The sequence below is a fragment of the Epinephelus lanceolatus genome, chromosome 15, assembly GCF_041903045.1.
Source record: "Epinephelus lanceolatus isolate andai-2023 chromosome 15, ASM4190304v1, whole genome shotgun sequence".
Taxonomy (NCBI): Eukaryota; Metazoa; Chordata; class Actinopteri; order Perciformes; family Serranidae; genus Epinephelus; species Epinephelus lanceolatus.
In genome coordinates this window covers 29,938,456-29,965,531 of record NC_135748.1, presented here as the reverse complement: position 1 = coordinate 29,965,531, position 27,076 = coordinate 29,938,456, and the positions used below count along the sequence as shown (strand labels likewise).

The window sequence follows — 27,076 nt, the reverse complement described above, 5'->3', positions numbered from 1 at the left end:
CTCTGGGGGCGAAGAAGGCTCTTAACTGTGATGCATGTGCTTTCAATAACTAAAGCAAGATTTATTATATGTGATGGTCAACAGAAAATATCATGGCCTAACTCACGCTTTTTTCTGAATCCCCTCATCCCAGTGAATGAACAGGTAAAACAATGTGAAAACACACCCCTGTGCCAAATACCTGAAGGGATATTAAGCAAAAGAAAGTGTGCAGCCTAAAGAAATAATATACAGCACAGACTAAACACACATTCTGGCTCCCACACCTGATCTGGGGCATGTTTATTGCACCAGTGTGAGGAGTCTGAGCTCTCACACTCAGGTGTGGTTTATATGCTGTTAATGGTAAAAGGGCAAAGAGAATTGCTGTCATTATTTTGATGCAAGACCATGAGAAATTTACACCCACAAACCTACCACACGCACACTCCGGTGTCTCTACTTGGGCAAACTGCTGTGTTTCATACTGTTTGGCACATTTCCTGTGTTGCAATGCCAAGTGGCAACACATGGCTATAGACCTCAGAGCTATGAAAATGTTGTAGTGAAACTTGTTTTACTTTACAGGAAGCTATATCAAGTAAAATGATGAAATGTAACCCCCAGCTGAATCATTCCTGGACATCCTGTCACTCTGTGACTTTTTCAGATTCAACACTCTCCTGTTTTTACTGTTCAGTGTGCAGTGTCCTTGAGCTGAGTCTCTGGTAGCGTGACGGGGAAGTGGGAGAGCAGGACTTCACTGCTAGTAGAGACCAGGTGGCATCCATGGGGTGGAGCCCGGCTGTCATGTGGACCTGCCTGCTGGGGTCCGGACTGACCCTGGGTAACATCCTCTCATTTTTAAAAATCCAGAGCAGACTGACAGAGTTAGTGTGTGTGTGACACGTTCTGATGTTTGCGTGAGTGCCAGTAGCATAGAGTTTCTAGCCCATTTTTGGGGGTGCTGAAGCACCCCTAAATTGAATCCCAGCACCCCTAAAATTAGAAAAAATATATATTTTTTTTTACTGTATGTCCCTTTTTAACAAGCTAGAAAAGTGTCAAAACCATACAGTACTTGGTTGCAACGTAATATTTTAACAACAAAAATACAGCAGCCCCCCCCCCCTTGCCTCAAAAGTGGTTTGATCCACCCCATCCCTCCCACCTTTCCCCGACTCGGGCTCTGAGCGCTCTATCTGCACAGAGCAATACGCTGCCTTCCACAGTGGGTGATATGCAGTATTGTGGTGTAAGTACCTGGCTGAAACCAGGATAAATAGGACATTTCTTAACTTCTACCACTCAATACCAACACATTATTATCATTACCAGTCCTCATTTTTGCTGCATTTAATCGTAGATCACTGTTTATGTTGTTAGGTAGGAGTTAGCTGACGTTTTTTCTAGCTAGGAAACGTTACAGGTGGTCAGTACCACTGTCCTCTGTTTGAATTGGAATGAGAGAAGCTCGCTGTTGTGTCATGTGCATGTGTTAATATTAAAGCCAAGGTGCTACTGACTAGCTAACTGACTGGATGCCCATTAACATTATAACTCCTATTGTGTGTATTTATTATGACTGTTTTGTAGATTTCAAGCACTTTTCTTTTTGAAGTGTATGTTTATTTATGTATTTGTATTATATAATACAGACAAGAAGGAAAAAGGCAGAGACAAACATTGAAAAAGTCCATTGCTGTTAATGTGTTAATGTTACGTGTTGTGCATTGCATTTCAAATAAAAGTCCAAAAAATAAGTCCAAGGTCCATTTTTTGGTATTTTTGGTACTCACTATAGGGGGCTGGTTTACTCCAGAAACACACATACTGTTTATGTGTATGTTGAGGAGCTGCTGTATCAAAATGAGTTGTCTTCCCCCAGAAATTAGGGTTACGATATGTTTCTTTTATGATTCCAATCCATTCCTCTTTTGCTGTGGCTCAGCATTTAAATAACCTTTATCAAATTTGATGGTTTAGTCACAGACTTTCCCAAAAAGTGTTGTGCTTTTCTTTCACAAATGTGGGAATGAAATTGAGCTAAAATGTACAAAACAGTGAAATTTATCTTGCCTGGCCGGGCAGCTCTCTGGGTGCTCAGCACCCCTAAACCTCTGATCCTATAATCGCCCCTGGCCAGTAGTGATAAATATCATTATCTGAGAGGGGTGATGATACGCTATGTAAAGTAGATCATTTCCTTAAGCAGGGTGCAAGTTACTACTACAACTATTTATGGTGTGGTTTAACTGTTTTTTGACATAGTACATAAGTAGGTCTCATAAATATCACCTATCTGTTTACCTTGTTCTTTAAAAGGAATCGATGGGGGGTCTCTGGTTCTGCTTTAAACTGGTTCTCCTCATATTTATCCAACAGATCATTCTTTGACTCAATCAGTTACTCATTTTCTTCCTCAGCTTCCATCTCCTGTGGTGAACCCCAAGGTTCCATACTTGGTCCAGTCCTGTTCTCGATTTATTTACTTCCGTTAGGCCACATTATTCAGAAACACAATATATCTTTTCACTGTTTTGTCGACAACTCATAGATTTACCTCCCCTTAGAGCCAAACATCACCAGCAAACTAACTGACCCTAATAACTGTCTTTATGACAAATTCTGGATGGCTGCAAACTCTCTCCAGCTCAATGAGAGTAAAACTGAAGTTTTTTCTCCTCATCTTGGCCCCTTGGTTGCCTCTGTTAAATCTCATGTTAAAAATCTTGGGGTCATACTTGATTCTGAATTGAAGTTTGACAGACAAATCAATCATGTAGTAAAGTTAAGTTTCATGCAGTTGCACACAATCTCCAAACTCAGATCAAACGCCTTCATTTCCTCCTGCCTTAACTATTTCAGTTTGTTATATTTCGTTGTATTTACCAGACATACTGATGTATTGTGCTGTACCAGTAGGTCATGTCAAGTCAAGTCGACTTTTTTTATATAGAACTTTAAACGCAAACAAAGTTGATCCAAAGTCCAAGTTCATAGTTGATCCCAAAACACACAGGCATGTAACAAGCACACACAGGAAAAAAAAAGAACAGAAGCAAATGAGAAAAGAGAAACACAAAAATTTGGGTGATAATAACAGTAATGCTAACATATCACTTCTGCTATTATCATACCTATAGTATAGTGTTTTTTTATACTGTCACCACAGTGTGACAGTAACAACAACAAAGACAGTGACACTATGAGCAATTAAAGGCGATAGAATAAAAGTGTGCTTTCAAACGATTCTTGAAAATCTCCACGATGGGGGAGAATCGGATGGCGGGAGGAAGAGAATTCTAGAGCTTTTTGGCAGCGACAGAGAAAGCCCTGTCCCCTTAACCCTTAGTCCTGGATCTCAGGACAGATAGAAGTCTATGATCAGATGATCTCAGTTCTTTTATAGTGTGATAGGGGGAGGGGAGCTCTATAGTGTAAGAGGGGGCAAGGCTGTTTAACACTTTGTAAACAAACTCCAGAATCTTCAAATATATCCTGTAGCTAACAGACAGCCAGTGTGGAGAACAATCACAGTCCCGGAGAGTGAATGACATGACTGGGTGCGTTCGGAAATTAAGTCTGACGACCTACACTAAAATGAGAGTCCTGTTGGTCGAAGAAATGGAGCGTTATATTTCTACATGAACTCACGAGCGGTTAAGTTAATCACACATTTACTCCATTCGGCACTCTGCTGCTCCATTTCCCCAGACAGAGTGTCCAGAGTGCAGTCTGTCAGTCCGAGAGTGCTCTGGATAACTGAACGGTACATTCAGACAGCGCTCCGAATTTACGAACAGTCTAGTTTGTGCCAGAGTACGCTCCAACACTCAGAATAAGTATTTCTGAATGCACCACTCGTATCATCTTCCTCCATTGTCTAAAACAAGCCAACAGAACTAGCTAGTGCCTGCTAATGTTTGTGGAGAATTGTTTTGCCTCCTGCTAAGCCCCACCCAACAAAAAACATCAATTGTTTACTAACACAAAAGGTGCTATATTGTAATCCTAGTTCTATTAGCACCCAGAGTCTAGTTTAGGGCGGAGCCTGTGTGAGACAGAACTCTACATTTCCTGTGAAAACCAAAGTTTATTTTGAAAAGACACAATGCATGAGTGGAAACTGACATGCCATCCCTGAGTGTCCAAAACTGATGCTGGCGTTTCCTCAGAGCCTAGCAGCAACCAGCGCACAACATTGTGTTATCCACACTAATTTCAGTTGTCCCACTGTCTGTCTTTTGCTCTACTGAGGTTAGTAAGTGCATAGCACTTAGATTAATCCTCTCTGGTGACTGGGAATAGCAACCAGGGAAAAGAAAAGTGCTGTCCTCTTCTTCTTTTGGTTGCACAATGGTTGAGGCCCTTCCTTTGTGCTGTAAATTGAGCCATTACACTGCCATCACCATTACAATGTGCAATTAACATTTACTTCATAATGATAAGGTAGAGTGAAAAACTTGTCTGTTTACACTTAAAAAGAATTAAAGGGAATAAATCGCAAAATCTGACCATTAGGAACAAATGAAACCCAGAACCAGCAGCATTGTGACGCAGTTAAAGTTAAATAAACTACAAATGTCCCAGAAATGTTTCCTCCCACTGAAAAGGTCCCAACGTAAGTACTAAAAAGTATGTGCTCAAGTTATGTAGACTGTAAATGTTGATTATCTCCAAACATACCTAGGGGAGAGCTGAGAGAGCAACGCCAGTCTTTAAAGTCATATCAGGGCAAAGGTCTTGTGCTGTCTTGTCTGAGGTTTATGTTTAAACCTCAGGCCAAATAGCAATGGCAACTTGTTCATTAATGCTTGACACCAGATAAGTCATGTGCAGCCTGCCTGGTCGAATATAATTCACCTAAGGTTGGTTTTAAGTTTGTCAAGAAGGGTTGACGCAAGTGCTGACATTTAGCAACAGCTGGGTCATGGATCAGCTTCACTTTGGGCCAATCTATCCCATATTCCTTCTCCTTTTCATTAAATGTATTTCTGCATGATGTTTTTCCAAATCACTGTTTGTGCATTCCCTTAAATATACTTATAGCTTTATGACAAACCAGAATCTCCAAACTCATATCTGTCCCTCCAAGCCATTAACTCCGTCCTCTCTCTATCTCCAGCCTTCTGCATTATAACCTCCATGGCTGAGCCCCAACCCCCGCAGCTGATTGACTGTGTGTTCCGTCATCGAGCCAACATCACTTGCCGCTGGGAGGATGGTGACACCCTGACGACAAGCTACACTCTGCATGTTGATTTGATGTTTGAGTAAGGCAAAACCTTCCTTTTAATGTGTTAAAAATCTTGCTCAAACACATGCAGCATACAGTTTGTTAAATTGTTTGGGTGATTTCGGTGTTTTCTTTCACAATCCTTTACTGAAAAAAGCCATTTTTCTAATTGTGTAGTCAAGGTTTAACTTTAAATTTGTAATAATAGAGTTCATCCTCCAACCTGAATGATATTCAGCCAGTATATAGATAAATTTATTTCCATATGTTTTCCATCTCTCAGTACATTCTGACTACCTTATTGTGTCCGATGTGGTTAATAACCAAATAGGAAACTCTGGGGCTGAAAAATGAAGCCAACGTGGGAGTGCCAAAAACTGCAGTTCCTCTAATGGCCACTTGAGGCTGGCTACAGAAGCAAGTCAATCCCCATTGACCCTTACTTTAAAATGTCCAACTTCACAGCAGAGATAAACATGTTTACAGGCTGGTACAAAAGACAGTTTTGGTCTGGACAGCTAATTTCGCCATTCAGGACAACTTAACAGTGGTGAATTCTTATATGACTCACCTGTTTAAATTTTATCAAGGCTTTAAGTGATGCATAATTAAGGTCGTGGCCGCTTTGAGTGACGGGCTGTGGAGAGACCTTCTGGGCAGAAAACCCTGTGTCATATACATAAAATGAAACAGCAATGAGCAAACGCTGGTTATTTTAGCCACTGTAAAAAAAAGTTCCACCTAAAAAAAATCAATTTAAGTACAGTATATGCTATATTTGCGTACAGCTTTATCTCACCGTTCAACAGCCCTTTCCAAGGGGGAACTGAAGCTGTAACCTCAAAGCCACTAGACACAGTTGACAAAATTGGACATTTAACTCTGTGGGACATGGGAGTTGCTGGTCTACCGCTCTCCATCAGTTAGTGTGTAAGGTACATAATATTATTTTCCATGACAATGATTTTTTTAGGTTGGCTTTATAGTTGGCTAAAATGAGTTTTGCTGCTGCTCCTGTCCACAGCAGTACATTGTTTAGCTTCCATGCCAGTAGATTTGGTTCATTGAAGACGCTAACAAAGCAACACGGCATGCAAAATACACACAGGTACAATGACACTTCATCTGACTACTCTCTGGTCGATTTAGAACTAAACAAGGACGGAACAGCCAGACGAAAACAAAACTCAAAAAGACTGAGAGAGGTACCAGAATAAATGAACCAGCAGCAGCAGGATTGATAAGGGCCCATCAGAACAAATGAAACAACAGAACCAGGATAAATACATTAAAATAGACTTGTATAGTCCCTAGTATGTGTCAAGAGAGGCCACAGACCAGTTTCTTATTCAGTTTGATGATGTTTTATTCATTTGTCACCCGTCATATCGATGTCTTAAATTTTGTTCTGTCCCTTAAGAAGTTCCTTAATTTGTTCAAAATTTGTGCGACCAATCATTTTGCATAAGTTAGAGTAAGAAGTTGGGGCAGAGGATATGGTTGATAGAGAGAGGATGACTAACAGTTTTAATTTGCTCTGCTTATGACAGTAAAAACTCAACGTGAAAAACAGCTTCCATTTCTCGTCTGTAGCCTGTGATGTTCAGACTTTCTATAGAGCGAAAAAGAAGTGTGTGGCTGGGAAGCAGGAAACAGATTATCTGATAGGGATGTGTCTTTGATATCTGATGCAGTAAGCTGAGTTTGTTTCACACTTGGAAAGCTGAGTCTGTCACACATTTCAGCTGATTTCTTGGTATGACTGGAGCCACAAAACTTAAATTCCATTTAAATTTTGAAGGCTTTATTCTACATAAAGTGTGCTAAGTGTTGTTTTATCTCAAGAATGATCCAAACAATATTCAGGTTGTGTCCATTCCAACATGCTGTTAATAAACCCAACATTTATTTTGCTATTTGCAGTTTATCAGGGCTTACGATGGATTTAAAACGAGTTACAGTGGGTTAGCTAAGGCCACCCTCAACAATAAAATACCGTTGTGTTTTTGCATGTTAGTGTGTTTGTGCCAGCATTTTTGTTTGATAATAATATTATATGCAAAACACTTGGGTTTACAATGAGCTTTGAATCTCACGCTCATATTTAAAGCTTTGACAGCAGTTTGATGCCCTGAGATGATAAGAGTCAGACAGCTTCCACCTCACGATATGTTTGTCAGGTGACATGGTCTGCTCTCTGTCTGACATTTCTGCACAGCGTGTTTGATCAGTCTTGTGTTGTGTGCAAGCTTGTCTGTGTGACTGCTAATGCAGACGTGAGCATGCATCCTAAACATGTGCTTGTATATCCATTTGCGTGACAGAGCATGCAGCTGTCAGGGCCTATGGTTTTGTACCTGTTCGTGTGTTATGTCTGCTTGTTCATTATTGACTATGCCCAGAGACGGACTCAGATGAGTCCCTCTCCTGACCATTCCCACCTCACGCCTCAGTACCTCAGCACCATGGGTGCAGCTACACTGCCTTCAGGCTCTAGAACTCCCTACCTCCACACATTTGACAGTCCGACAGCAAAACATCTTTCAAATCCTGTCTCAAACCCACCTGTTCAAACTGGCTTATGCACTTTAACACTGACTGTACCCTCTGCACCCCCCTCCCTTCCTGTTTCACAGCCTTACTGATTTTATTACAGCAAAAAAAATGTGTTAACCAATTCATGTTTCTTGCTCTGTATGTTATATATGCTCTGTACGGTGACCTTGGGTGTTTTGAAAGGTGCCTTTTCAAATAAAATGTATTATTATTATCATTATTATGAACATTGTTTTTTTATATTTGTGTGTGTGTGTGTGTGTGTGTGTGTTTATTTGTGAATGCACAGACCAGGGAACAGACCTATAAAGACATTCACCTGCAGCACATCTGGAACCAGCTGCACAGTGCAGTACAGCGACTCTGTGAGGAATTGCTTTTGCATCACTATCACGGCACACAGTCACAACCGGAACATATCATCAAACCGTCGGTGTCAGTCTGGCAGTATTGAAGGTGAGGGCATTGTGCTTCCCTTACTTGCTTGCACCTTTATTGTTTTTCTCTTCCTTTTTTTCACTCTTCTCTTCCTGTTGTTTTCAGTGATGTTGCCCCCAGTACCCATGAGCAGAGTGAAGTCAGTCAGTGGGAGACCTGAGTGCCTGAATGTAACCTGGAACCGAACCGTGTCGGTCTTTCCTGTGGCTCTCTCTGAAATCAAAGATGGGAAACTGTTGTCCCAGATAAAGTACACAGCACAGGGGCAGGTGTGTCACTCCCAAATACATCCAAACACAAAACCACATTCATCTCCATGAAGGAGCACATTCATTCATAAAGTAAAAGTGCAGGGCGTAGCATTTTAAGATTTTAAAATATCCCACAACAGTGGTGCCGATTCTCAGGCTCAAGACCAAATTGATCAAATTTAATCCCATGCCAGGCTTCCTTGCCTGGTTAGTAAATTGACTTTAAAGGGATATTATCATTAAGATGCTCCATGTAGCACCTTTCGAGATGAAAAACTTTGTAAAAACTAAAGACAAATGTGTAGCTTTCTCACAAGTTATAGGGACAGTTCACCCTGTTTATCAGTCTCGATTGTTTTGGTGTGTTTCCAAGTGTTGGAGATATCAGTCGTAGAGCAAGCAGCAACCTCCGAGGCTGAAAAATTAAGCCAAAGCTGAATTGCTAAAAGCTGCAGGTCATCAAATGAGCACTTCAGCCTGGCTCCAAAACAGAGTCAGTCCCCATTAGACTCACAAGTCAGTCTTTAGAGGCTTTTCTTAACTAAAGGCTGATGTCTTTCTCCCTGATTTTGTGTGTAGATGGGCGGATACAATTTCAGAGTTTAAAAAAACTCCCTACGTTGCAGAACCAATAGTAAATCCGCAGGGCGGTCCTTCGAGGGTTCGCTGAACTCTTGTGCTCATAAACATAGTCCGACTGCGTTAAAAGTTTTAAACAAAGTTGCTGTAAGTCCTTCCTTTCCACCATCTTGTGGACTGAGTACACGTTTGATAAAATGGAGTTAAATCTCTCGGCATCCATTTTCAAGCTCTCTGTGTTTGTTTCCTTGCGGATGAGAAAAGGGGGAGCGCACATTTCCGGGAGGGCGTGTGCAAGAGGCGTTGCTTTGTTGCCGGCCCTTTTCTCCGGCGTGTTAAACACTCTTTAGAAAGGAGTGTCCCCAGACTATCAGAAGGCGGAGATCTCTGATTGTCTGGTGGCAAGACTAGTCCCAATAGACCCCCATGTTAAAATGCCCCGACTTTGCAGCAGAAATAAACATGTTTACAGCCTGGTACAAAAAAATGGTTCATTCATGACAACAGTTTAACTCAGCTGTTTAGATTTTATTAAGGCCTAAAGCTGCGCACATTAAAGACCGCTTGAGTGACAGACTGTCTGCAGGGCGTCACACTCTGTGAGTCAGATCCACTCCTCCCCCCTCAACAGGTCCAACCTGTCGTCCAAATATAGTGACTTCTGGCTCCAAAACCAAGATGGCGACAGCTGAAATGTGGAACTCGAAGCTTCAAAACAGCAGTTCACAAATCAGTGGGTGATGTCATGATAGCTACATGCATATTATATACCATGGGTCAGCAGCCTTTGCTATCAAGAGCCTTTTTTTTTTTTAAGATATTTTTGGGGCATTTTTAGCCTTTATCTGACAGGACAGACAAGTGTGAGAGGGGAGAGAGAGAGGGAGTGACACGCAGCGAAGGGCCACAGGCTGGAGTCGAACCCAGGCTGCTGCCTTTTTTTTGGTTAATTTGTTTGGAGCCCAATACATATTTGTGCTTTTCACATAAAGGACACACAGGCTATTAGGTCTAAATTCAGCAAACTCTCACTCTGACCTCGTCACATATTGACGTTTGTTCACGGACCCTCCATGTCCAGATATAACGGTTGACGTTCTGGGACACCGTGTCAAGTTCTGCCTGTTACATGCATTGTCTTCTTTCAAAATACACTTCTGTTTTCACAGGAACTTTACACAACAGTCTCTTTTAAAATATATATTTTTTTCCTTAAACAACACACATGGTTGGGTTTAAGCCCCACCTTACTTTGTCCTGTTTATCTTTCCTATACAGTCCGATGCTCAGGTGAAAAATGTGATTGGGAGAGACACATGGTTCGAGGTTTGTGACTTCAAGCCTGACACTTTATACACTGTCAGACTTCGTCACAGGTTCCAGAGTCCAAAGAGTCCCTGGAGCCCGTGGAGCAACGCCTGCCAGGGAAGGACAGGAGAGGATGGTGAGAGAAAAGACAGTTGACAAACTTGTGTATCGCACTTGTTGAAGATCTCAATCACTGTACTTAAAGATAAAAATAAAAACAATGTTGGAAACGAAATAGTTGGCACCTAGAACCCTGAGCTGTAAGACCACAGCAATGCTTGTTAATTATTCCACTAAATGTCTACTAACATCCCTGGAGGTAGTTGTCACACATCAGCAATTAGTGACGCAATGGAGAAAGAGATATATGAACTTTCATTGCAATAACCAGTGCTGTAGAGAGTTTGAATGTTTTTCTGTTTTGTACTGCTGGCAGAAAGTATGCATACCACCCCCTTGTTGTTGTATTCCGTCAACACTGTATTTCCCTCAAATTATTTTTTCACATTTCTCCCCTCCTTCCATCCACCAGCTCCATCTGCAGCACCAGCCTTCTGGAGGCAAGTGAAACAAACAGACAAGGATGGTTGGAGGCTCGTCTCACTGCTCTGGAAGGTGTGTGTGTTGACTTGTGTGTGGATCTGCATCATGAGTGTCTCCTTTCATCACTTTGAGTTTTACAGTTTCATATGTTTTGAATGTGATTAGTTTTTAATCACCATTTCATCGCTGACTGTCCCTAATTTGTTTTTCTGCTTCTCTGAAATACTACTGACTAATTTATGGTGTCATACTCTGATTCAAGTTAAGAATGAAACTGTGGAAAAATTTAATTTCATTAAATGTTTATCCAGATTCTGATCATCAAACAGAAAGTCACATTCACTTCTCACTTCCTGTTTTCTCTTGTGGTTGTCAGGCGTTGCCTCATTTTCTAGCAAATGGCAGAGTTCTCTTCTTCAACATGACGTGTCAGACAGAAGGTGCCCAGGACCTGAGTGATCTTGGGGGCTGTGGAAATTTGCACCACACAAGTACTTCCTGTAATTTGCTCCTGCCCGCTGGACGCTGCTCCTGCACTCTGACAGCCTCCACCTCTGTAGGGAGCTCACCAAAAGCGCGAGTATGGCTCAGTGGAGCTTCTGAGACAGGTAGGGTCTCACTTGAAGGTCCAGTGTGAGGATTTTGGGGGATATCTTGGAATATAATATAGTAAGTATGTTGTCTTTAGTGTATAATCACCTGAAAATAAGAATCGCTTTGTTTTCGTTACCTTGGAACGAGGAACCGTTTTTACCTACATAGGGAGTGGGTCACCAAACACTAGGTCTAGACAGGGCCATTCGCGTTTTCGCATCTGCTACTGTAATTAGATGCTCCTGCCCCTGTTAGAAAAAAAAACAAAAAAATGTACGTGAAACTGCTTTATTCAGTGTTTTAACCAGTTTAAATCACATGGTCCATTTGCTTGGAGAGGAAGAGACCTCTGCGGACAATTCGGCTACCAGTAAAAACTTCCTGAACGTCTGGATCTTAAGTCACCAAAGAAAAAAGATGAGCACATAGTAGAAGGCGCTAGGCTACAAGTTGTCTCCGACATGCCATACAGCGTCAGAGAAACACTGATTTGTAACTTGAAACTGCTTTATGCTGGGTTTTTTATCGCTTTAAATTACCGGGTCTGTTTGATTTGGCGAGGAGGAGACATCTGCAGATAATTAGGCTCCTAGTAAAAACCCCAACACAGAAGGAATTCTAACTGGGAGAAGTTTCAGCTGGTTGCAATCTGCAATCCTCACCACTAGAGGCCACCAAATTCCCCTAAATCTTACACACTGTTCCTTTAAATTCTTCCATAGATGATGTCATCAAGGTGGAGTCAGCAATGTTTGGCCACATCATCACCTAAGACTCAAATTCTGCACCTAAACTTTGTTACTTTGATCAGTTTAAAGCAGGTTTTCACTGCAATTTACAGGTGGGTGACAAAGTGAGGGAAACCCAATAAAGTGTCTCAATGAGGTTTTGTTCAAACTCAAGTCACCCGAATAGTTTAAGTGTTCCTTCGCATGGACTCTCCAAGTCTCTGGGACTCTACTAGAGGGATGAATAATTTCTTCTATTGCATTAAATAGAAGAAACTAGTCCATACCCATTGAGTGCACAGTTGCCCATGTACAGTTTCACATGGTGTGTGTTTGGGATACAGGTCATAGGAAATTGCAGATTAAATAGTCAACTGAACCCATTAAGAAGAGCAATGACTGTTTTTGTGAATTAGATAAAACGATTGCTTTATTGAGGGTACACCAGTACCATTGCCAGTAGTGGGATAGTTAGTGGGGTAAAACTGTACATTAGTAGTTGAGGTAACATGTTGAAAGGCAGATAGTTAAAGTGTTTATATGTTGTATTGACTTAAAAGTGGGGCGCACTGGTAGAATGACACACTGACAGTTTCCGTGATTATGTACAGCACACCATACCATAACTTAGTCATACCAAAAATTAGAAGAAAAAAAAAACAAAAAAACATCGGGCCACAAGGGGAGCCACAGCGATCGGTTGCATTTTAGCCATTTTTAACCATTTTTCTGTTGTTGCCAATTAGAGTTAAATTCCTCCAGTCACCTTGAGGCGTCCTGTTCTACATATCTATCAAGTTTAGTAAAAATCAATATGGCGGTTAGGCCTAGATAAGAAATTAGCTCTCTAGCGCCCCCATTTTGTTTGATCGGGTCAGTAATGGAGGGGTCCCCTCAGATTATGTGTGGTCATATGCCAACAAAGTTGCGTGGTGATCGGTGAAACCCTTGAGATGTTATACACCTTTATGTGATGAGCCACGCCCTCCGCAATATTCATTGCCTTATAGAAGCTCAGTTTTAGTAAGTTTTCCAACTTTTGCCAAGAGGGAACTTTAGATATTGGTCCCTAGATTATGTTCACCCAGTTTCATGCAGATCGGTCAAACTTCCTAGGAAGAGATCGATTTTAAGTGTTTGTCAAAAAATTCAAAATGGCTTAAAATCTATATAACCGGAAGTTATGGGTTCTTGAGGCAAATTTGTTCCTCATGAGGAGAGGCATCTCTGTGCAAAGTTTCATGTCTCTATGACATACGGGGCATGACATATGCCCATTCAAAGTTTGCAATTTCAGTCGGTTGCTATAGCGCCCCCCTTTGGCCAATTGATGTAATATTGCTTCATTCGCATCCTCCCATGACCCTCTACCACTGTGCCAAATTTCACATGGATTGACCAAGTCAGTGAGGAGAAAAACGTGGAACAGACACACACACAGGCAGACTGAGTTTTCGTCGTTATATAGTAAGATAGTGAAATCAGAATATTAAACTTCTCAAATCCCATGCCTACAAACTTATTCCTCTTTGTCCTTTTCTCCCTCATTTCTCCTCAGAGCCACCACCACCGAGTCATATCACTGTAAGTCCACTGGGTGACTCGCGCTTGGATGTTAATTGGACAACCTCAGTCAATTGGTCAACGAGTGGCTTTGTGGTGGAATGGTTTGCTGTCAGAGAGAAGAACAGCGGCATCCTACACTGGGAAAAGCTGAATAGTTCCTGCACAGGGCTGGTCATCACCGGTAATCAAACAATACTTGCCACAGCTTAAAGGGACTAATTATGCATTTTCTTATTTTCTCTCATATTTTTGATGTTGCAATGCCAGAACTTCAGCATGGCCAAAGTTTCAAATGATAAACATAAATGTAAACAGGCAAAAACCTCAGGCTTCAGACCATTCTAACACAATTCCAATATCTGTTTTTTTACTTCCAAGACAAGTTGACGTTAGTTCGTAATGGATTTCGTTATATGATCATCTTCTTCACAGTGTGAGGAAAATGAAATATTTCTAAAAACAGTTAAGCATGTAAACATGTTCCAGTGCAAACCCAGAATACATGAACATCAAAATGGGCATATTAGCTCCCCTTTATTATATCAAATATTATCTTTGTTTGCCTATTTAGAGCTGAAACGATGAAGTGATCAATCAGTATGTTGATTAATCAATTAGAATTACCAATACTGATAAGTACTTTCATCTTTGTGTTGTTCTAGAGGGAGTGAAGCCGATGGAGCGCTATGCTGTTACTGTCAAAGCACTGTACAATGAACGCGGGACGGGGCAGAGCAGTACAGTGCAAATTTACACACGCCAAGGAGGTATGTGATCTATGTATGATATGCATTGTGTCATGCCAAGTTGTAAAAGTAGATTCAGACCAGGACAGCTGCATTCTTACTGAAGACATACTGTAAGAACGACATGTCACAAATATATACTTTTATTTTTCGAAAAGGCTCTGTAGTTTCCCTAACATAGCTGGGGACTGTAGTTTTGGTAAACGTTATTCACACAGGAGTAAATTGTGCGTTATCTTAAGGACTGTTTTTTGCTGTTGATGATGAGAACATGTCACCCAGAGCAATTCATAATTTTTGGACAGCGGTGGTCTGTTACACAGAGAAAACAATATCAATCAAAACGAAACAAATAAAACAGTCTGAAATAGTATCAGTGAGCTATACTATTTTCCTCTGTTATAACTTTGGTTCTTGCTGTACTTCTTTGTTCTTATAACCTCCAGAGTAGGAACATCTCTTCTCCCGTGCAGCAGCTTGTACAGAGTGCACCATCAGAGGCTCTTGATATGTGTACATGATAAATGAAAGCTGATTTTAAATGGAACAATCGATGGAGCTTATTGATTTAAAATAAAAGCGAATGACTTCATGTTGTACCTCGTCCAATGATGTGATCATGAGGTGATCCATCTGTCTATCACAAACAATGCTATCAGGACTCAGACTCCCAGCTACCCCATGGCACTGCACTATAAGACTGCTGCCCATACTAACCTAGACACTTTGAAAGCCATGGCCATTGGAGTTATTCCAAAACATGTAAGGGGTGGTGGCAGACTCAAACGCCTCCTCCAGCGGGAGACCGTTTGGATTATCACTCTTAGGGCCACCACCTCTCCAGGCCTCAACGAGGAGACTGATTTCTCTCCTTTTTGGTAAATCTTTAAATGCATTGTTGTGATTATCCCAGCTCTGAATTGCATGAGGAACACTTGAAATGATGTCACCTGATACACCATCAAACTGCTGCACGATGTGATTTTGCCAAGTAGGACATGCTCCTGGATCAACATCCCACATTGCGTTCCTTGACCCGCATTGTAATCAACCAACCATCATCAATGTGCTGCTCCTGCACTTCTTTTAAAATTTCTTTGTGCTTCTTCTGAGCTAAGCTAGTTTTCCAAATTTAAGTTAGTGCAATAAAACAAAATCCTCAGAAACACTGAACAAAAACCTAATGAGCTACTGCAGGGTTAGCAAGTTAGCTTGCTAACTACTTTGGCTACACTAATGAGTAAATCTGCCAATAGACAAGAATATTAGCAAATTAGTGTGCAAACTAGGTAGCTATCCTAACAAGTAAGCTTGCCAATAGACTAGAATATTAGCACAAATTACCTTCTCCTCTCCTCTGATGCCAGCCACCTCAACATGCTCATTCTACTTGACCTGAGCGCAGCATTTGACACCATTAACCATTCCATCCTTCTCTCCCGCCTTGAAACTGCTTTCAACATCACCGGCACTGCTCTATCCTGGCTCAAATCCTCCCTCTCTGACAGATATCATTATTACATTACATTACCATCAACAACTGCAAATCCCCCACTGCTTCCCTCTGCCAAGGTGTTCCCCAAGGTTCAGTTCATGGCCCCCTCCTCTTCATTCTGTACATTCTCCCCCTCGGTCAGTTAATCCGCCGTCATGGACTTCAATTCCACTGCTTCGCCGACGACATTCAGCTCCACATCTCCACTAAAGCCATCACTCCTGCCGTTCACTCTACCCTTACCAACTGCATCACTGAAATAAAATCCCAGCTGCAAACCAATTCCTCAAACTTAACTGTGACAAATCAGAAGTCGTCATCATTAGTTCCAAATCTCTTATCATATCCACCCATAACTTCTCCCTCTCCATCGATGGCTCCACTGTGCTCACCTCTCCCCATATCTGTAACCTTGGACTGCAGTCCTTGTGCCGATCCAGGAGCATCACTGCTACATTATTGCTGACGTAAACAAACAATCCAGTGTTTAGAAGAAACAAAACAAAACAAAAACTTTCATAATGTGCTATAAAAAGGAGAGAAAATGCTTTAATCGCAGCTATTTGCAGCTAAAAAATTATATAATCCTTTATCTGTCTTTAACAATAATCTAGCCTATTGTCAAGCTTACTTGTTAGCATAGCATGGTAGCATACTTGTTAGCATAGCCTATCTAGTTAACAAGCTAACTCTCTAACCCAGCAGTAGCTCGTATGGATTTCGCTTGGTGTAATTGAGGTTTTTGTTCAATTGTACCAATTTGGAAAACTTGCTTAGCTCAGAGGAAGCACAAAGAAATTTTGAAAAAAGCACGGGAGCAGCACACTGATGATGTCACAGGGCTGTGATTGGTTGACCGCAATGTTGGTCCAGGAATGCGATGAGGGATGTTGATCCAGGAGCACGCCCTACTTGGCGAAATCACGTTGTGCAAACTTTTAACTTCTTATATTACTGCCTGTTTGTCATATTTTTTGGACATGTATCATTGAGGGTGATTTATGAGGGGTTTTTCTTACATCATACTTTCCTCGCAGTATTGTTGTCATGGTTTCTAACGGTGAGTATCGGTGAGGTTGGGGTTTTTTATACACCCTCTTTTAAGTATCAATATTACTGATGACATGTTTATATATATATATATATATATATATATATATATGTATATATATATATATATTTCATTTTCTGCCACTTTATGTGTCACAATATATAACTATTCTTTTATTTCACTGTTGTTTATTTGGCATTTAAACTTTTTCCTTGTTACCAAATGTGTTAATTACTTAATTTGTTTCATTTCAATTTCTGTCAGTGTGGTATTTTTGTCTAGTAGAGCTATACCAGTTTATCATATGACCTGCGTCACATGACCCTCACATGAACTCTTTAATAGCACTTCTCTTTCCAATGCATTTTACATATATGATGAAGATTTTATTCAAAACTCATTCATCCATGTATTAATAAAGCATTTTTAATTACAGTCAGAGTGCCTCAGATGAGTTTTGGACTGATGATGGTGTTGTGTCAATCAAGGATACCAAGAATGCATGAGAGCATCTGCCAAAATGCGACGGATTATGTGCCAAAAGTCGGTCAGATGTGACTGTGGCTGTAAACTTTTTAAAACATTAAAACAAGCATGCATCAGAGGAAGAAAACAAAAACATATGGTTGAAAATCATTTCCAGGTGCTGCTGTAATTTTAATTTTATTGATTTGTGTCTCCGGTGGTGATTAAGTTATGACAGTGATCCAGCTTGTTTGTGAGAAAAGGATATTAATTTTGTTTAAGTGTGAGCCAACATTGTTCCTTTCTTCTTTTGCCAGACCAGACAATGGTGCAAACACAACTTTATCAGATTAGTTTTTGTGAAATGCTGCCAGACAGTCAGCCTCCTTCTCACAACACATCCTGTGGTTGATCCTCATCACCCTCCCTGCTCCTTTATAGCGCCCTCAGCTGGTCCTAAAGTGGTGGTGCAGCAGATCTCCGGCAGCAGAGTGGAGCTCAAGTGGAGTCCTGTACCTGTAGAGCAGCTTCATGGTTTCATCCGCAACTACACAATCTACTACACAACAGCAAACCGACCAGCCAGGAGTGAGTGACACACGCACACACATTTAAGCCTGCTGCAAAAACAAATATCAATCCAGATGTGTAAAAAGAAACACTGTATTGTAACAGGCCTGTTCAAGGTGCCATGATGAGAAAAACTACTGTCAGCTATTCATTTTTCTTGACACTTAAATTTTAGGTCTGTGAGAATGAGTCTGTTGTTTGCTTCACTTCCCTCTGAAGATGACTTTAAAGATACTTCACCCTTGATTTGCCTGTTACATACACATGTATTGGTATGTTTGTGATGCATTTAATACATTACATTGATCTTAAAATAAAACCTCTCCCATTTGTTTTATAAATCCTAATCTCAATCTAATAACCAATTCTAGCCCACAAGGAGATACAAAAATGTGTTAAAAAAAACCCCACAGAAACAGAAATCAATCACAAATTACTTCAAAAATGTTTATATACACACATACTGTACTCTCTTTAAAGGTTGTCAAAAGCACTAGTAAGTTCGTGGATAGGCACCGTCACAGGGGCCCAAAATGTGCTCTCACCTGCAAATTGTCACTCGAATTAACAGGAAGAAACAAAAAACCCACAAAGAGATGTAAAGGAACTGCAAAAAGACACAACTACAAAAAGGGGCAAAACAAACACAAAAAGACACAAAATGACTACGAGGAGACACAAAATGACCAAAAAAGACACAGATTGACAACGAGGAGACACAAAACAACCAAAAGAAGACACAAAGTGACTACGAGGAGCCACAAAATGACCAAAAAAAGACACAAAATGACCAAAAAAAGACAGATTGACAATGAGGAGATACGAAATGACCAAAAAGGACACAAACTGACCATAAATAGATACAGATTGACAGCGAGGAGACACAAAACAACCAGAAAGGACACAAAATGACCAAAAAGAACACAAAATGACCAAAAGAAGACACCAAGTGACTACGAGGAGACACAAAATGACCAAAAAAAGACACAAAATGACCAAAAAAAGACAGAGATTGACAACGAGGAGACACAAAATGACCAAAAAGGACACAAAATGACTACAAGGAGACAAAAAATGACCAAAAATAGATACAGATTGACCAAAGAAGATTCAAAATGACGACGAGGAGACACAAAATAACCAAAAAAAGACACAGATTGACAATGAGGAGACACAAAACAACCATTAAGGACACAAAATGACCACAATGACACACAAAACAACCATAAAGGACACAAAATGACTACAAGGAGACACAAAACGACCAAAAAAGACACAAAATGACCAAAAAAAGACAGAGATTGACAACGAGGAGACACAAAATGACCAAAAGAAGACACCAAGTGACTACGAGGAGCCACAAAATGACCAAAAATAGATACAGATTGACAACGAGGAGACACAAAATGACCAAAGAAAGGACACAAAATACTACGAGAAGGCACAAAACGACCAAAAAATACACAAAAAGACCAAAAAAGACACAAAATGACCAAAGAAGATTCAAAATGACGAGGAGGAAACACAAAATAACCAAAAAAAGACACAGACTGACAATGAGGAGACACGAAACAACCATAAAGGACACAAAATGACTACAAGGAGACACAACATGACCAAAAAAGACACAAAACGACCAAAAAAGACACAAAACGACTATAACGAGACACAAAACGTTATCACATTTTGTCCATGTTGTGCCTTTTCTCGTGTACTCAGGGGTGACTGTGCCTGGTCACGCTCTCCGTCACTCTCTGGAACATCTGCCATCTGGTAACTACGACATCTTCATGAAGGCCAACACTGACGCTGGAGCTGGAGCTGCTGGGCCCATCGCTAATGTTCACATAGGTGAAGACAGGACACACAAACTCACACACAACAACATATTGCTATATCTTTGACTTAACTTTTATGTGTGTGTATGCGCGTTTGTGTGTGAAGGCTCCGAGGAAATCAAGATAGTGATGTATGCCGTCCTTCCTCTCATCCTGACGTCACTGGCGCTGGTGCTGATGGTCTGCCTTGCCCAGAATAAGAGGTAAGATCTTGCATCAGTGACAAGTGAAAATATTGAAACTGACTTCACTGTCCTGCTTTTACTATTTTACTTTTACACATCTGTTTTTTTCCTCACTCTGTAAATGACCTCGCAGGGTGAAACAGACGCTGTGTCAGAACGTCCCTGATCCTTCTAACAGCACCTTGGCACACTGGACCCCAAAAATCACTCTGGAGGTAACCTTTAACCCCTCACACCTTTCTCCTTAATCAAACATTGGCTATCACTTAACAGTAACAGTGACACTTGTTACAATCATGTATCAGGCAATTCCATAATCAGCAAGGTTCAAATTTACACCACTAGATGGCAGCAAAAGCACAGTTTCAGCCCTTAAACGTCTCATACTAGTCTACAGCCCGCTGCAGCTGAAAACATTATGAGATAAAACACAGCAAATTCGGTGAAAGTGATATCAAATCACAAAAAGATGAGATACTATAAATAACAGTAAAAATTGCTTAACCTTTGTCTTTACCTTTGTCAGTCCAGTTTACGTATTACTAACTGGTAATTGTGTTACACTGTCCCTTACACAAGAAGAGACAAGAAGTATCACCAATTAAAGATCTACATTAAGCCCCCACACGAAGTAAAGCGCAGTAATTAATCTAGAAAACATGCATCTTCACAAGGCGGAGTGTCCACAATGGGCTTTTTTCTTCTAGCAGGAAACTGCTGGCAGGAGGCGACTTCTAGCTCAGCAGGTAGAAAGTGCGCCCTATGTAGGCTGAGTCCTTTGCAACAGCCAGGGTTTGATTCCAACCTGTAGCCCTTTGCTGTGTGTTATTCCCATTCCCTCTTCCTGTTTCCTGTCTCTTTCCAGTTGTCCTGTAACGAAGGCAAAAGACCCTGAAAACAATTAATTCAATTTGCACATTAAAAAAAAACCTGAGTGGAAACACCAAAAAAAAAAAACTCAAAATATTGGAAAAAGATTTTTATACTTGGAGGCAGAAAAGCAGGAGTATCGATAAACATAAATGCAACTGAATGAATGATGACACACAGTCATGACGTGCCATCATTACATAGACCACTGCAAGCTCTCATCATCGTCTCTGAATTACTTTTTAACATACTTATGTGTGCACACAGGGCTGTTACCAAAACTCATCCAAGAGCACATAACTGTGATATTAACTGTTTAAAACTATCTACTTTTATTGTCCACTGAGCCTTCCGTTATTATACATCTATTGTTTTCCTTTGTTTTGGGTTTGACCAGCAATCTTTTGATATTGTAATCATGTTGCACCCACTTATTCTGCAGTGGCACCTGACAGGATAATCAGCACCACCCACTACTTATCTCAATGAACCAACTCCCAATATGCGCACAATAGTAGTGGATGGAAAAGCGCATAAGCTTGCATTTTCCTTTGCCAATTTTCTGAAAAATCTGTTCAATTTGTGCTACATTTGGACGGAAACCCGACTAATGTCAGTTAAGCTGCAACTGTTATGGAACTGTGAGGGGTGGGACACATGCCACATCTTTACCGCTTGGAAAATGCAAGATCGGGCACTGGGTGCTTCTCTTGTGCCTGCTCTGTTCCATCTTTTAAGGGAGCAGAGGCAGACTTTGCAAAGTGACCATAATCAGCACTGTATCATAGCCGACTTACCATGAATCCTGAGTTGGAAACTAATAATCTTCCTAGCGTTATTTTTTTAAGTGTGTATCATGCCTTAAATACCGTCCACACGTTTGCATTGACAACTATGGATTTGGGGACACAAAGGTGGCATGTGTACGGGCCCTTTTTATACTGATTTTTGGTGCTGCAAACAAAATTTTGTTGTGTTTTTTATATGCAATGACAATAAATATCTATCTATCAGTAGGGGTTGCAAGTGGCAACAGTACACTCAACTGAAACCAGCTGCTGATGGCAGTTTACAAAGATAAGGACAGTAGAGGAGATACCCGCACACTAATGTCACTGGGCTAGAAAGCCATAAAAAGGTCCACAGACTGTGATCAATGCAAAAATAAAAAACGTCACACGTCAGTGCACAGACAGAAGGGTGCTCAAAGTGCAAAAAATAATAACAAGTGAACGCTAATGCACCCAAGACAAACTCTTTTGTTGCCCTAAGTAGGCGCAGCTTCACAGCAGCCCTAAGACTTTGCAGTTTACAAAAATAACAACATTTTGGGGAAATCTGAATAAAATCCACATTTACATTTGATGGATGCACACCACCTGCTCAGCAGAAAGAAAGATGAAAGACACAGCAACTAGCTGGTGAACACAGTGAAGCATTTAGCAGCTAAAGAGACAGACATGTTCCTCAGGGGTTGGTAGAGACCAAAAACAGAGCTAAAACAGAGTGTCCTGGACTCGCCAGGTGGCCAGAGACACAACTCTAAATTAATAAAAATGTTTCTCTGTATCTCCTGCATGTGAAAACTTAAAACTACAAGGTATATGTCAGTGTTGTCGACTCATTTCTGCTGCCTCCAAATGGGCAAAAAAATAAGTAATTACATGTTTAAAAGGGGGAAAAGTGGAAAACTGTGTGTTAGCCTACTTCAAAAAATATCCTCAAACTAAATTTAAACATTTCATTTTTGTTTTCCACCTCAGAGTATGAAGCAGCCTGCAATGATAGAGAAGACCAACATCAAATGCTCTGAAGTTATTTTGCTTGGTGAAAGTGAGCTGCAGAACTTCGACCCAGACCAGGACCTCAGTTATGAAACATATTCCTCTCCCCACGAGTCTCTGCTTCCTGATTCAGGCGCTCAGACAGCTCAAAATACTAGAAGATCTGAGAACAAGTATGTCAGAGCCTCAACTGCCTCCTGCTCCTCTATCTACTCCAATGTCGTCTTCTCTCAGGCGCTCAATGGTGTCCCTTCACCCTACCTGTGCCCCTACTATCTCCAATCCAATGACTGGCAGCACAGCACTGTTAGTGACAATAAGCTGCAGCTAGGTGGCAACAGTGAGCCGTGTGTGTCTCTGCAGGGCAGGAGCACCACCAGATCTGATTCACCTCTGTCCCAAAGAGATGATCTAAAAACCCTCCATGTTTTTCTGAGACAGCATCAAAGTCCTGTGTTCTCCCATTTGTCGTCCGCCCCGCTGTTTCACCCAGCTGAGGTCACATCACCTCAACACCCTTTTTCTCAAAGCCTCTGTAACTCCGTCCCGTCGCTGCAGCACAACCCTTTCGCTTGCCCCAGTGACGCTTTTACGACACCGATTTCACCTTACCTCCACTCTGCGTTAGTGGATTTCTCCTACTGTCCCGTGGAGTGTGATCCTTACATCTCCCCTTCTGTTTAATCTGATGCAGGAAAATAAAACTTGGATTCGTTTTATTAGTGTCCATGAAAATATGCGCACCCCTTTGACTTTTAATCAAAACTTTAAATTGACTATCATACTAAAATTTTAGAATTATTTTAAATCAGTTTGATCAAGAGGTTTTTTTCTGACTTTTTTTTAATGTTTAGTGTCCCACCCCAAAAAAATGAAGGAATAGTCGGACATTTTAAGAAATACACTTATTTGCTGAATGATATACAAGAAGCTCGATACCAATATTATGTCTGTCTGTTTGGTATAGAGCTGGATCCAGCAGCCATTTTGCTTTGCTTTGCTTAGCTTAGTATAGCTTAGCTTAGCTTAGCTTAACGTAGCATAAGACTGGAAACACTGAGAAACAGCTAACCTGGCTTTGTCAGAAGCTAAAAATAATCAAAAGTGGTACATAATCTAAAGTGTGGTACGGGGGCTAATTTAGCCCAGCTCAGACCACAGATTCGCCATGAGACAAAACCCTTTCAGAATGTTGCAGAGAAAAGTCGCAGCGGTTTGACCTGGCCATTCTGAGCTCGACTCAAGCCGACTGATGGTGTCACCTGCAACTCAGCTGGTCAAATCGCCGGCAGGTGGTTTTCGAGGGCAAAGCACGTCAGCTATTTCAAAAGGCAATCGGCTTGTAGTGAAGTCCTCTGGTCAAGTCAAAATGACCGCAGGCGGCGTGTTCGCTTGCATGCTCTTTTTGTTTCTGTTTTTCGCTGTTCCATCACAACTACAAATGCAGCTGTAGCCAGTATGTCACTATCACTATTCGCATTCATATTTTAAGAAGCTACAAATTATATTCAGCCACAAAATAAGCCTGAAAAGCTGCAAACAGAGCGGAGTTACAGAGAGTTGTTGCATAGAGATGATACACCATCTCATCTAGTTGCATTGGTGTGAACCGGTTGCAGAACGACGTTGCCTGTTTCAACTCGTCTCGTTGTGAGTCTTTGGTCTGAACTGGCCTTTAGCTGACCTTCATATAGCTGTTTCCCCTTGCTTCCAGTGTTTATGCTAAGCTAGGCTAATCAGCTGTGGGCTGTAGCTCCATATTTTCCCTTCAGCCATGACAGTGGTATCAATCTGTTCATGAAACTCTAGGCAAGAATACCAATATGTTTCTCAAAATAATCAAATTATTAATTACATTCACTTTGTTTGAATTTGACAAAGCTTTACAATGGGGGGGTGAATATGTTTGATCGAACACTGTATTATTTGTGGTTGATATATTTTTGTATGCTTGATGCATTGTGATGAATTTATAATGTGTTTTTGACACTGTACTACTTTACGCAGCTGATACATGTACTGTTTAGTATGCTTAGGCCTTTACTTGAATACTGAGAAATGTAAATAACCTAAAATGCTTCTGTACATACTATATATACTGATGTTTGGGAATGCCTGTTCTATTTTTCTATCCAGTGAACCTTTATTTATGAATGTGCTAATATACAGAAAAAAAAATAATTTAACAGAATATTTCACCCACAAAGTGATCATTTGTAAATCAGCTACTCGCCCCGTGTTACCTTGAGTTTGTGAAGAAAAAATAATGTTTCTCACATGCCTCCACAGTGAATGAAAAATCCAAAAACAAAAAAAAACTCTTGATGAATTGAAGGAAAGGGGGAACTTGATTAACAACAGCAAAACTATGCACTGGCGGGTGCGCCACTCATATGAAGAAGTGTTTTGGGGGCTATGTCAACCAAAGTGTTTTTTCTGGGGCCAGCATATATTTTTAATTTGTCACGATGGGAACACCATGTATTTATGCTGTGCTACAAGCGCCAGCAGCCTGACTAGGCACTGGGCGTAAATTCTGCACTAAGCATTGCCGGTTAGGTGTTTTTATCTGAGCATCGAGAGTTGAAATTTTGGATAAAAACACTGCGCTCGTCTATGGCTGCCCCCTAACAGTCGACCAAACGTTAGTCAACCAGAAAGGTCATTAATCGGCAAGATTTCATTGGTTGCTTAGTCTAAACTATTAGAAGCTACACCTTGTCCAAAAAAAAAAAAAATCAAAACCTAAATGACTGGACCATGTAGGAATTTAATTTGAAAGGACAGACACAGGAAGAGGCCACGCTCAGCAGTCAGACAGGAGTCCTTTTAAAAACTTTACTGCTTTGCTGACAGCGTCATTAACAGGCGGCTCGCTCAGTGTGTGACGTGCACTTGTAGATAAAATATAGGCCTATGTTAATGAAGGTTCATTAGTACGGTTTTGTATTTCTCTGTAATGTAGCACAGTGTTAACAATATTACTGATACTATTCTTTCTCACACCTTCAACTCAAACCATTGTGTTGCCCCGCCCAAAATATATAATTTAATACTGAAATTAATATCGTAAACATGGGGGCGACTAGTCGACTAATGGCCCTAAATGATGACTATTGGTCGACTAGGAAAATTCTTAGGCGGGGGCACCCATATGCTCGTCATTGTCACTTAAGCCATTAAATCACAGTGGAGGAGGGACAAATACCAGCTGGGCATTTACAGCTGGACACAGGACCTAAAATGATAACGTTTTAGCCAAAATGCATTTGTTAGGGAAGTCCTGAGCATACTACTGGATAAATGAGACTTGGATTATACTGCAGGAGTTGTGTGAACACATATTTTCATGTAGTTTTACTGTTGTTAAACGTGGCCCCCATTTACTCCAATTCATCAAGAATTTCCTCTGTTTTTGGATTCTTCGTTCACTGTGGAGGCATGTGAGAAAAACAAAGTATTCTTCACAAATTCAGTGTAACGCAGGGTGAGTTATTGATATACAAATGATCATTTTGCGGCTGAACTGCTCCTTTAAGATGTTTGAAAAGGTTCATTTTTGGGGTTGAAATATGGGGTTATGAATTTTAAGTGCAGGAAAAAACCCCAAATCATTTTGTGAAAAGAAAACTTAAACTTTGAAGTGACTAATTTAACACTGGAAACAAAGAGTTGCTAGATTTGAGCCAGTTATGTGCATCTTCTTTCTATCCATCATATCCCTGCTGGCCAGTTTCTCCTGGTGGCAGCTGTTTCTCTTTGTTTATGCAGTTTGTCCCAACACTTCCCCTCGACATATTACATATTTTGTCTGTTATGCACTCGCAGTTGGACCTTTTCAGAGTTCTGTCGGTTATCTCATGTTGTTTTGAAAACTCACATACCTCATATTCAGACCTGTTTTATAGTTTAGAGCTGCTGACTGGAATTTAATCTCACAATGAGCCACTTCTGTAGCAGTGTTTGCTGTAACTGTGATTACTTCAAGTTCTTCTCAGTTTGTACAATGTGTTAGAGCATTTAAAGCTGTGCATGAGCCATCATTTCAACAATAAAACAGAACATATGCTGTGTGTGGATGTTTGGATTCGTGACTTATTCGTCCTGAATAACTTGTGTTTTAGACTGGAAAGTTTACTCAATATGTTGGTTGCCCTTTTTCACGGCAGCCATTTTGACTTGCAGGACAAAGCAGAAATGCTGCTAATAACATTAACAATGGCTCCACTCTATTCACGTGTCCTGGTAAGACAGTGTGACAGTGAGCCAGCACGCACAATACCAGGAACCT

At 40.8% G+C, this 27,076-nt stretch overlaps 1 protein-coding gene across 2 annotated transcripts in view; it reads left to right on the top strand.

Annotated features, from left to right (window-relative positions):
* LOC117266832 (interleukin-6 receptor subunit beta) overlaps positions 1-26,858 on the top strand; it is a 31,747-nt gene extending 4,889 nt beyond the window's left edge. The window contains exons 2-15 of one of the 2 annotated variants that reach the window (XM_033642206.2): positions 680-826; positions 5,108-5,255; positions 8,064-8,230; positions 8,318-8,481; positions 10,321-10,486; positions 10,883-10,965; positions 11,270-11,501; positions 13,774-13,962; positions 14,444-14,548; positions 17,980-18,126; positions 19,828-19,959; positions 20,053-20,149; positions 20,265-20,346; positions 22,765-26,858. In XM_033642206.2, coding sequence (XP_033498097.2) covers positions 769-826; positions 5,108-5,255; positions 8,064-8,230; positions 8,318-8,481; positions 10,321-10,486; positions 10,883-10,965; positions 11,270-11,501; positions 13,774-13,962; positions 14,444-14,548; positions 17,980-18,126; positions 19,828-19,959; positions 20,053-20,149; positions 20,265-20,346; positions 22,765-23,469 — 2,475 coding nt within the window. In that variant the 5' untranslated portion in view covers positions 680-768 and the 3' untranslated portion in view covers positions 23,470-26,858. Of the gene's footprint in view, positions 1-679; positions 827-1,162; positions 1,235-5,107; positions 5,256-8,063; positions 8,231-8,317; positions 8,482-10,320; positions 10,487-10,882; positions 10,966-11,269; positions 11,502-13,773; positions 13,963-14,443; positions 14,549-17,979; positions 18,127-19,827; positions 19,960-20,052; positions 20,150-20,264; positions 20,347-22,764 lie in introns of those variants that run through there. The other variant, XM_033642207.2, reaches the window with a different exon arrangement.
* The last annotated feature ends 218 nt before the right edge of the window (positions 26,859-27,076 follow it).